The sequence below is a fragment of the Manacus candei genome, unplaced genomic scaffold (assembly GCF_025592945.1).
Source record: "Manacus candei isolate 608988 ecotype Guabito, Panama unplaced genomic scaffold, ASM2559294v1 h1tg000003l, whole genome shotgun sequence".
NCBI classification, from domain to species: domain Eukaryota; kingdom Metazoa; phylum Chordata; class Aves; order Passeriformes; family Pipridae; genus Manacus; species Manacus candei.
The window spans coordinates 8033083-8045663 of record NW_026138051.1 but is presented as its reverse complement, the minus strand read 5'-3'; the positions used below and the strand labels follow the sequence as shown (position 1 = coordinate 8045663).

Sequence of the window (12581 nt, the reverse complement as noted above, 5' to 3'; positions counted from 1 at the left end):
GAGTCACAAGCAGCCAACAGCAAAAATCAGAGCACAACTTTTAAGATGTAGCTGACTGAGGTCAGACAGCCACTAAATGGAGTTTTTTTCCAGATATTACCTTTCTACCAAGTAAGAGGGAAATTTGTTTTTCATTTCTAATGGGAAAAAAAAAAGAATACTGAAGACAAAAATAAGAAGACAAATGAAGTAAAAAAGCCAAAAATATTTCTATATCGGCTTAAAAAATAACTACTAATCTTGTTTGGTCATTGAGTAATGCAAGTGATTATATTTAATCATATCTTTGCAATTACTCCGTCTGCATTATCAGGGAGCTATTGTTGCACCATAAAAATCTCAGAGATAAGAAATTGGAAGCAAATAATTTATTTCTGTGGTCATATACCACATAACATTGTCTGTGTGTCCAAGGATTTTTAAACATGGTTAAGAAGTTTTTGCCAAAATTTCCTGTGTCCTAGAAACAATAGTTTTGTGTTTACTGTTTGAATACTATTTCAAGAGAAATGTGACACCTTCTGACTTGACAATTATTCCAAGACAAAGTAAAATAAGTAATCCAAAAGAATCTCTAAATCTGCATTTAAGTATGTGAGACATTTATGCTTCTTAATAAATAATAGATCTATGGGTATCAGGCAAATAGTTTCTACTACTTTCCAAGGTTATTCAACCTCTTACAGTTTAGAGGAAAACTAAGTCATGTACCTATAAGGCTGTTAGGATAATACACTGATCACATTGTGCTGGTGGCAACAGGTTGATGCTGTATTTTGCTAAGCCCTGTACAAAAAGGGCATGTGGCACTCCATAATTCCTTGAGATTAAAATAAAAAACTTAACAAACCTGACCATTAGAGTAGATATATAAATCAGAAGCAGCTGGGAGTCATTGGCACTGAATGTGCCAATACAGGAGTCATTGTCTACTGACAGTTTATTTTTTTAATAATTGCTGGCTGTCCCAGAACTCCTGACTCGTAATTTTATTCCTCTGAATTTCTTTGTGACTAGAACCTTCTGATAAGGAAGTCAGCTATGCATGGGCATCTCTAAGTATGGAGCATCTCACAAATTTTCATCAACATATTTCCCCAATAAGAAAATAAGATGCAACAACTAATTGTATTGTAATTGGACATAATCAACTGTAATCAGCAATAAAACATCAATCACTTTCACAGAATCACACTTTCCTGATAATAGATCTGAAAACCTTTTTTTTTTTTACTATTTTTAGAATTGATTCATTACATTAATTAGCTGTCTGAAGATTAACATTCATTTCTACTTACCTCATACTTACCTTCTATCATTAAAGACATGTTAAAGTCACTCTATAATTACAATGTGCCTCTTGTTAAGCCTTAAAACAGCATTATTTGCTTGTCTTAGAGGTATTTCTGCCTGGATATACATTCTAATTTCCTACTGATGTACAGGTCTCCTTTATTAGCTCACGAAAAATAATCAACCCCCTTCCCTAGGGCCAGTCACGAGGCGGGAGCAGTGTGCTGCGGGGGAAGCACGTTAACTGCCCACGCAGGGCTCTGCCTCGGGAGCTGCTGAGTACCCTTTGTTCCAGGGATTTCAGTGGGAGTTGAGGGTGATCAGCTGCTTTAGAGCATCAAATCCAGAGACTTTATCACAGTCCTAATGCACACCGCAAGGGGATTAATTGTGGCTTTGGTGGGGATTCAAGGCTTCACATGCATTTTGCCTGTGACAACACTGGATGTACTCCGACAGGATGGCTGCAGCAAAATGCTTATTTCATGTGCAGCAAGGGAGATGCTCATCTTTTTCAGTGTTGTAATAAGAGAGGACAAACTAGAGGTCCAAATAAACTTGATTTTGCTGGCTGTCTGATTTGAACAGCTCTGACTTAATGTGTATGAGTAAGCTCTGTAACATTACAAGACTCACCTGAATGCATAAAATCTAAAAGATGGACTTTGAAACCATATAATTTGCTTAAGAGTTAGATATAATTAAATGGTGCCACCATGCAATTGAAAGGTTATGAAAGAGGAGTGTTGTCACAGAGGGAGGAGTATTCAGAGGATGCTAGCTGGAGCCTGCTGCCCATGCTGGTCTCTCATAAAGGACTGGTTGTATTATAGATGTGAGTGAGCTGTATGAAATTATTTGGCTTGCTAATAGTTGGTTAAATCATTGCCACAGACCCATTTTTGTACAGCCAGTTGCATCTGAGTTCCTAAATAATGGAAAGAAATGACAGATGACTAACACTAATTACTTTGGATATGGTCTTTTCTTACCTCTTGGGCTGTTGAGAGAGGCCTCGGACGCCTTTCCACCATCCCCACAGTGACTCTGGTCAAATGGAAGGCACTGATCACCTGTTCCTGCCACCACGTCTGCATTTTTGGCCAGATCCTTTGTTTCAGTGAGAGATTTTGCTTTATAGACCTTCCTGGTGTTGGTATCTGACAAGTAAAGGGATTCTGACACTGGATCAACGGCCAAGTAATATTTATGTGCAGGGCTTGTACTGAAACAGAAGAGAATCACAGTCAGTTTGTTTTTCTTTTACATCTCTGTGGCAGCATATCAATTGTATTATAATTATCTGAAGACATCTGCTCAATGATTTTAAGAGGACAAAGGCATAAGTGAGAGCAGCTTTAATGTGGGTTACGCAAAGCACCACTGCTGAGAAGGAAGGAGCTTGTCCTGGTTGCAGAGCCTGTCCAGCCAGCTATGGGGCAGTGAGCTGGTGCAGACTGGTACTAGCTGACTTTGTCCACCAGTACCAAGCCACTTAGGATAAAGCTAACTGGAGTGACTTCAGCTCAGTTATAATTATTACCATCAAAAGCAAGGCCATTTTTCAATATCTGATAAGTCCTAGTACTCTTGGCACTGAAAACAAATCTATGAGTTGCAGTAAAGTGAATCACAGACTGTTCTGCATGGGCACAAATGCCCACTCTTGGTTATTTTTATCTGTTTCTAAACCTTAGGAAATATGAAGGTGTGAAATATGTTGCCTTAATTCATGCCGACTGTATTGTCATGAGCAAGGCAGAAGGCCAAGTACTGCCAGTGCAACTAAGCATGAATTAATGCACCATAATTCATGCACTGTCAGTGCCTTATTGAGATTATAAAATGTTATATAAAAAAATATTTACATATGTTAATTAAATGGTGGGGATCATAAATTCTAACCGGAGAACTGGGCTGCATCTTATTATCCAGCAAGACTTTTCATTTCTTTTTCAGTGCAAAGTTAATTTCCAGTTTGAGGAAATTGTCCAAGCACATGGCACACCATGCTGGTGTCCTGAGCCTGCTGAGCCTGCAGTGGAGCCTAACTAAAAATCCAGACAGGAGGAGATCCTTTAAATCACACGGTTACTGAAATGGTGGGACAGAGGTACAGGCTGAGCATTCAGGTGCTCAGACAGTATTTTCTTCATTGCCATGTTTCTCTGAGAGGCAGATTTCTGACAAGTGGCTGGGCTCTAGGTGGGACTTTCCTGCTCTGTAGATTAAAAAGATTGGCAAAAATCCCTTTTATTGGATGAAAGAGATATTTTATTAACAGTGGTACAATTAAGTAACACTTAGGATTGGTGCAACAAAATCGTGAAATGAGTTTCTCCTCTCAGCTTTGCAGTTCTGTTTGTGGTGGGTTTGACAATGCTTGGTGATATTCCCACAGCTGGGGAACAGATGTGAAACCCAGTCCAAGGAACCACAGGGAATGAGAGGGCAGTGATATGATGAAAGATGAGTAAGAGGACGAGCTAAAAGCAATTAATGCCAAAGTATGTATCATCACTATAAAATCGTTTGTTGAAAATATCAAGAATCATTTGTGCTCTCTGGATTGAGGTCAGGAGAGACTAGCCAGTCAAAAGATGAAAATAAAACACTTCTATGAAAAAAGTTGCAAGGAGAATTCTAGATTTTAAATAAACATGTTGTTTAGTATGCAGAAACTGCAGAGAACCAGGGGTCACTATATACTCTCCATGTAGACACATTTTCTGTCATCCTTGTCATTACATTTAATAGACCAGCTGTTAGAAAACTCTTCATGTTTATGCTTAAAGCCTTGCATACTAAAATCTTTAAATTTAAAGAGTATGAGTAAAAAATGGAAGACAACAAAATACCTGCTATTTTTACAGAAGATTGTAATCAGATCTAAATCTGAGTTGATTTAATTTAGTCTATTAAAAACTACATGAAATAGACTAGGATTTACAATAAATCTTTTCAGAAGTAGTTATTACTGTTCTGTACTAAAATTTTCCCTATAACCTCAAAGTCTAGTTTCCGTTTTTACAAGTTATTAAACAGCTTTGTTATATCTCATTAAAATGCTGGTGACAAGAAAAACAAAGAGGGTAAGTTGCTTTTAAACACTCACAAATAAGACCAGTGGCTCTCTCTGTTTACTGGTCCCTTCTTTTATGTAGTACTTTCTTTTACCTGGTAGAAAGAACACTTTTCCCCTGCTTGTTTGGAGACTAAAAGTTGTGTAGAGGCGCTGGATTTTGAAGCCTTTTCCTGCTTGGACTGTCATGAACCATCTTTCAGTTATTGCTTCTACATATTTCCTTGAGCATTCTAGAAATTTCTACCATGACTATGACCTTTACAGCCCCACAGAATGCCATGCAGTGAGACTGTCAAGTAATCCCCTATAACCTCAAAGATTACATTAACTACAAGTGATTTCCTCCAATTTTCCACAAATTTCACTTGGACAGAATAGTGACAGAGACAATTACTACTGTAATTAATAGGGCTGGGGTACTTGACTATTGTCACAACTTGATATAATTAAGGTTTAAGCTCATCTCAAGAAACTAGTACGAGTGAACAGGTATTTAAAAAAAAATCTACTTTACAAAAGAAACCTCTAAATGTAAAAGCTGAATCATGTTCTGAATGCATCATAGAGAAAAAAGTTCAATTTGCTCTTTAGTTTACAAAGATTCTGGTCAGTTTAAAGAAAATGGAAACAACTCTTCAATTAAAAAATAGAACCTTGCACTTACCAACTAGGAATTATTCTTTCTTTTTAAGTTTTAATTGTAAAATATATGAGATGTGACATAATCTGGTAAATAATCTATAGTGTTCAAAAGCATTTTTGTGGGTAAAGCAAGCAATTCCAACCAGTACTCTCATGCTGCAAACACACATTGCTTCCTACTATGCCATGAAGTTATCAGTTTACATTGTACTGGTGCTGGATTATTTACCTCATTTAATACTGGAACGCTAAGAAGTTTGTTTCTAAGGAGACAGAGTGCCTTGCTGTCTCTTTCTAGCATGCAACATCACTTCTGCAGCTGGATTGTTGTAACCAACTCCCTCACCGTCTGTCGCAGAAGCCTAATGGGCAACGCTTGTTCCTTTAACGAAATCCCTACATTGCAATGCTAAAATGCCATCTGGAAAGGGAGAAAGCCACTTGCTTTGCCTTAGCTGGAGCAGCAAGGACTGAGCTGTGACACAGCAGCCTCAGTTCTGGGCTCTGCTTTGCACACCCTGTAACTGGCAGATTTTAAAGCTCATAGTATCCTAGAACCACTAAAGTCCTCTTGTGTGTTTCTGAAGCCTTTTTAACTATTTCTTTGTTGCTAAAACTCCAGTTTCCTTGGATGGCTATATCTGTGATCATTCAAGCACCATGTGAAATGAGTATGACAGCTATGAAATGCACTCCCAGTGTTCAGGTTTAAATCTCTCCATATCTGCTTGGTGATCAGCAAACTGATTTTTAGAGGGCGACTTCATTCCTTCAAAGCGAACGAATCAAACCTACAGTACTACAAACTTGATTAACATTTGTATTTATTAACATTTATATTCATTAAATTTAGAGTGTTTCTCTATATACAGACTCCTAAAAGGACTTTCGTAAGACTGTTTCCTTGAACATGGTTCACATATCAGGCTGTCTGTGTTTTACTCACCTGTGTCTTGTGTCTCTATTCCTAGAAGGACAGATCGGTTCAGGTTTAAAAAGAAAGAAAAAAGACAAGAAATATTAGTCCTTGACAGAACTGTATTCTTTGCCTAACTGCTCACAGAGCTGTATCCCACTAACAAAACGTTGTTTTTCCTATTACTGGATATTATTTCTTTCTCTCAAACTGCTTCCATTGCACCACCTGCACATTGCCAAGTTAATGCTGAACAATCAGCATACAGAATCATCACCAGCAATGTTAGCTAAGTGGAGATTCATGGGTGTTAAGAGAAATTTCATGTATTAATGTTCAAAATCTTTCCTGCCTTCCCCTCTGGCCCTCAAAGGGAGTGGGAAGCTGGAGTCATAATTGCAGGGCAGTCATTAACAGCAGCACAGGCCCAGCCTGTGGCATGTCAGGCAATGCCAGGTTTGCTCTTGTCTGCTTAAATTGAGCCACATCCTCTGCTACACGAGGAACAATTTTATTGCATTAATTTTAAACATGGTAAGTTTTATCTTCTGTGACTTGACACAATACTCTAGATGTTTGCTATTGAATTATGGGATTTTCTTCAAAAATATGCTTCATGGAATACTTTAACTTTTGGAGAACATGTACAAAAAGCCCTGTGGGAAGAAAAACCAGCTCTATTTATTAATTCTGCAATTTGCAGAAATCCATTAAGCAAGACCTGTTCTAAAGGCCACTTAAGATGTCCTTTTTAACCAGTGACTTAAGTGTAAGTTTTCTGGTAAGTTAGTTTGACAGTTGATGAGACACATGGTCACAAGGCAACTAGATGTGGCTGCTTCTCTAAGTCCCAAGGGATAAAAGCTCACCGTAGTTTTCATAAGCATATCACAGCCAGGATTACAGACACTGGTCAGAGAAAGAGAATTAATTTTTTACCTCAATTCTAATATGCCAATTGAGTTTCCAGAGGGAAAGATCCGTCTGACATAGTTGAAGTCCCCAATATAGACACTCCCATCAGGGCCAGAAGCAAGGGCAACAGGGGCAAAGAGTTTGCTGTTGAGGGCGAGCCCGTTGCAGTTGGAGCAAGAGACACTTCTCTGGTGTCCATTGCCCATCACAGTGGAGATGACTGGAGGCTGCTGGGAAATGAACATGTTTTCCCCATTCCCTTTATGTACAATTCCTAAAGGAAGGGGAGGGAAGAAAACAGAGACAAAACAAGTGAATGTATAGCATTTAAACTATTCAGCAATTTTGGGTTATGAAATCCTCTAGAAAACCAGACTATCAAAATAGCAACAAACATCTCATCTTTTAGAGACTGTCACAGGGCTCCACTAATCTCTTCCAATTTTGTTCATCCCAAACTTCACTGTCACCATTTTGTTCATTAGTGGTTAGTGGCTATTTTAAAAGGCAACATCATGAGGAAAACTCATGGTTGGTTAATGCTGTAACAAATTGACTGCTAATTGCAGTGTTATCTGATTTCTTGGGGATTACTACTTTAATATTCATTTTATTCATAAATTTTTATTAGGTAGCAGAGGAATTTCTTGGGCAGTTTGAATATTTAATTAAAGGAGATTAATAGCAGGACTACTATGCATTTTTCACAAAAGAGCACCGAGTGGCAGTACAAAATCAATATTCAAATTTAAATGTGAGTCCTTCATGGTATATGAAAATGGTGCAAGTGCAGCAAGGCCAAGTTAAGAGTCAAGGAGCAATTCTGAGGCACAAGAGAACATCTTACCAGCAGGAATATATTAAGTTCTATCATAAAGGCTAAAACATCTTCCCAGTGTGTCAGTATTTTACCACTGCTCTGCAGCAGACACTGTTGAAAGTCTTCCCAGTTACTAGGTTGGTGATACCAGAACCAGTTCAAAGATGTATTTTCTCAAGCTGATCGCTATAGTGTTTATTTTAACTAACAATGTGGTAATATATTTAAGAAGTACCTTTAAAATAACATGTAATTGCAAGAATTTGGCTTTTGCTGAATGGAAGATAGGTATTCTTTTAGACCCCAGTGCAAAATCTCTTTTTTCCCTTGAGAAGCCCAGCACTTCATCAGAAAAGTGGCACAATTAAAGGAATAAACACAACGGAATTTACTTTTTGGAGAACTCTTATGCTGGGAAATGAGCATATTCTGCACACTGCAGGAAGTACATGTTGAGACATGTCTGAGTTTTCCCAAAGTATGGCAAATGTATTTATGTATTGTCTCTACGAACTTTTTTTAACTAATTTTTGTGGCTTTCAGGTGAATCTGAAACTAAAATTCACCTTAGAAATTATTGAGCAACACCATAGCTATTTTGAAGGGAATTACATTTTCAAAAAATTATTTCTGAACAACAGAGGACAGAATACATAGATTTGTTTGAATGTTGGCTTAAAAAAGCATCCTGGAAATATGCCAGTGAAATGAATGGCAATATTCTCCCTTATGCACTGGATAAAAATACTATGAAATGAAGATGCTGCCCTTTGTCTGAAATAAACAATGTAAAGGTAATCTTTCAACGGCCTCATACAAATGCCAGTAAATAATGAGGACTCTGGAGAATATGTTTTGCTGTCAATAAATGCAAGCATGTGCTTAATTTCAGGATTTCGAGCTGCTGCTTTAATTTTAGTTGATGCTGTGTTGCACTGGAGTTGAAATTACCTTAAAGCATAAAGTCCCTGTGAAATTAATCCTCCTTGCTCCAGATAAATAAAAATGGAATCAATACACTTGCCCATCAGAAGGAAAATTTAATTTAAATAATACTCCAAAAAATCGGTTAATAGCACATTCATTTGTATTCATGAGATACAAGTGTCTTTAAAAGGACTATGCAGGAACTAATATTTATGATATCTGTTCTCTTCTTGATTATGAGAAATGCTTTGATGATCTTCCAAACTGACCAAAACCTTTGTACCAGAAAACATTAAACTCTAATAATGTCACAAATTAGAAGTGATCAAACCTCCAAACTGGATGGGGAAAAAAAAGCAGGAAAAGAGTAGTGGAGTACAGCTGAGAACAAGATGTGGTCCTTTGGTAACCTAACAGCCAGACTGATGCAAAACTGCATACTTTTAAAAAGCTTGAGTTTCCAGTGACAGCCACATTGGAACAGTATTTGTTATTTCACATCTATTCTGCTGGAATCAGACATCTTTTTTTTTCTTTCTTTCTTTTTGTAAATCCTTACATCTGGCAGTAGAACACAGTTTTCACTTGCTAAGGTTTCTTCATGCCAATACTTGTACCTCCACAGCTTAGACTGGGATATGAAGTGCAAGTCTGCAAAATTGCGTCTATTTCTTTTCACAATTTCTCTGTTGCATTTGGCTTATTTTGTAACATGTCTAAAATGAGTAGCCTTCATGGAGAGAGAGAGAATATCTACCCTGGCTCTGAGCAGGAATGTCATGCACAGCAACAGACCTGCTGGCAGACCAGGCTCAGTGGCTGAACTTAGATATAAGCTATTCAGAACCAGATAACCAATCAAAGTGCTTCTAGGTTTAGTTTGAAAATAAAATTGTAATTTACAATCAAGAATGTTGTATTCCAATGCAGTTTTTACTGTTAATCCAGTGACAGTGTTCCAAAAACATGCAAGTTTCATCCTTCTAAAAAGCAGAGGGGATGCTTCATTTAAAACTGAAAAATCTCAATATATTCATACTAAAGAAGGCTACTCAATGCTTTTCATATGGTGGTATGGAGATAAGTCTGAAATATATAATTTTAAGTTTGAATCATATTCTTGTCCTTATTTAAAGCCCATTTTATATATCTGAAATGGAAGAGAAGTTCACTTGTTTCTAGATAAGACCACAAGCGCACCTGTTATTTTTATTCTTTGGTTAATACAGTTCATTATTCGGTTTTGTTGCTTTAATGAGCAACATGCTATTAATATATGAGTTAGATGTGCACTAGCTTTGGTATAGTAATTGTTTTTCTGCCCTTAACTGCTTTTCCAGTTCTTATACACAATCCAGGTGTGCATGCTCAAAGCCCATTATAATCATCAGGAACACCTGAGACATCACTGAGCTCTCCTGGGCTTTGTCACCCTCGCTGGATTTGTTCTGACATGCAAACTGTAACCAGAAGAGAACCCCTGATTTCAAGTCAGATGTGCTCGTGCTCTCCCCTCCCCAAATTATGTCTCTGCAAGTGATGGACAAAAATGTTTGGCAGCTTTCCCCTGATTTCAGTCTTGCCTGTGTCCAGCACAGTGGGAATATCTGAGGAAAAGGAGCAGGTACAAGAAGCTGCACGTTCCCCATTCATGCAGTGGGCACAGCCCAGATGATTTGAGAGGAGGTGGCAGGAGGCTGACAGGTCAGTGCTCTCTGGCATTCTCAGCTGCACAGCTGAGACGGGGACAGGAAGCAATTTGTCACCACATTCCCTGTGCTCAGGAAAGCAGTGATTTAGCCCTGCTCGGATTATAATTGTACACTTTACAAAATCTCGGAACATGTTAGTGCCTATGGGGTGAATTATGGTAGTAACCACTGCAGTTAGCAGATAGTCATATAAATTGGAGTTACTGCCAGCAATTTAGTCTTGAAATTAAACTATGCAAGTGGTAAATTGGCACTAAGGAGCAGACTATGGGGCTCACAGTTGGGGGCTCAGCTGACTGAGGTCAGATTTCTCTTTGTGTTAAATGTCAATAGCTGGCATTTAAAAGAGACAATCTATACAAACCAATAAGACAGGATATGAAAGAACTGCTGTTTAAAATGTCAAACTATTTTAAATCAAAACAGAAATCCAGTTAATTTACAAACTAAATCTGACCTTTTGTATTTGGAATATTTATACTGTAGCTGCGCATTCAGCTACAGAACTTGTAAAAACCTGAAAGCCATACATCTGTGCATGAATCTTCATCAACAGAAGTTTGCAGATGGAAATAGATTTTAGTGGATCGACTCTCAGCTGGAGCAAATTGAGAGAACTTTACTGAATCCAATACTCTGCTGATTTGTAAGTGCTGAAATCTGACCCCAAGTTTCTCTTCTCCTGGACAGCGAGATATCTGTTTACTGGCAAACTCATATATTTCTAGTTACCATAATTTATCTCCGGGTATCGGTTTAATAATTTAATCCCTCTGGTTCCTGATCATAGATGTTAATGGAGGAAAAGAAAACCCCCCCAGGTATAAAATAAAAGCCATGGGAAACCAGATTCAAGCGTCCATGCCTGAAGAATCTCTTTGCAGGGTTAATGTTATGACACCAAAAGCATTTACAGTTTTTTTTTTCCCCAGTGCTTTGAAAGGTGTTGGGTTGCTTGTACTGAGGAGTAACTTACTGTGCTTCTCCCCAGAGCGGGCAGCCACAAAAGCTTCTGCACACCAGACTGGCAGTGTGGTTTTGGAAGTGCTGCCTCTCACTTGGCTGGTCTGTGTTCATTGCAGGGTTTGTGTCCCTGGGGCTGTGATGCTACTAACTGGTGGTAGTCACAGGACGAATCAGGGGTGTAGACACTTCACTGAGACTATAACACTACAGACTGACCTGAAATGTGGCACTTCTGTACCAGCTGTCTGAGAATGAACCTAAATTAGTGTGCCCTTTTCCCACCCAAACGACCACAATGTGTTAGTGACTGCAACAGTCAGTGATATTAATGCCTAATACCTGGGAGCCAGAACATTAAAAATATCCTTTCAGATGGCATTTACAGTTCAGCTCTCAATAAACGTGGGTGCACAGTCAAAGAGGATTACACATTAGGAAGTGTAATACTTAAAATCTGAACAATTAATTCCTTCAAAATTTGTATTCTTCTTATGTGTGGCCAGTTAATAAAGGAAGGACTTACCACTTTGTGGATTTAATACATGGTGTTTGTTTATAGACCAGCCGCCCAGATTTGAAGCATCCATTTCAAAGCCTTGAAGGATTACTGTTCTCTTCTCCCACAGAATAAAATCAGGACATGTTTCATATTCATATCCCACCGACACTGCAAACAAATAATTAGAGAACTCTCAGTCTACCTTTTCCTCTGTGAACTGCTAGACAGTTTTTCATTCCAAGTTCTGATATTTATCTGTCAAGTAATGATCCCACTAATTTTGCTCTGCCAGATTGCTATTGCTGAATGGTATTTTTTTGAAAAAAAAAAGGGTTTTAAGAGATTAGTATGTTATTACAGCTATAGTTACTACTGTTTCAAAGCAGAAAATTGTCTGTTGTACCAGTTATGGATTTCATAAATCTTCTCCAATGACTCCTGACTTGATTGTTTATTGCATTTCTGCTAATTACCTGAATAACAGCTTAAATAAAAAAAGAATCCATGTTAAACCAAAATGGTTTTAATTTGTTTGCTGATTGTAAATATTATAGTTAGGCAGAAAAGGATCAACGAGCTGAACATTTCTAGAAATATATTTATCTTACCAGGCTTGCACATCACCAAAATACCTGCTGAAAAATCTTGAATTTCCCTAAGAGTGGTGGGTATTGGGGGCACTCAAATTGACCAAAATCCCTTTCCTTTCCTTCAGTACTTCAGTAGAACAAATTAAAAAAACCTCCTAAAATTTTTGGTTTCTCTAATATACCAACCTTTTCAAAAAAATTATTTGTCTCCTTTAC

General features: G+C 37.9%; 1 protein-coding gene across 5 annotated transcripts in view; it reads right to left on the bottom strand.

The window, feature by feature from the left end:
• TENM1 (teneurin transmembrane protein 1) overlaps positions 1-12581 on the bottom strand; it is a 548864-nt gene that overhangs the window by 55547 nt on the left and 480736 nt on the right. For all 5 annotated transcript variants that reach the window (XM_051792682.1, XM_051792691.1, XM_051792676.1 and 2 more), the window contains 4 exons: positions 11800-11943; positions 6876-7125; positions 5967-5987; positions 2286-2518 (listed from right to left, as the gene is read on the bottom strand). In XM_051792682.1, coding sequence (XP_051648642.1) covers positions 2286-2518; positions 5967-5987; positions 6876-7125; positions 11800-11943 — 648 coding nt within the window. The remainder of the gene's footprint in view (positions 1-2285; positions 2519-5966; positions 5988-6875; positions 7126-11799; positions 11944-12581) is intronic.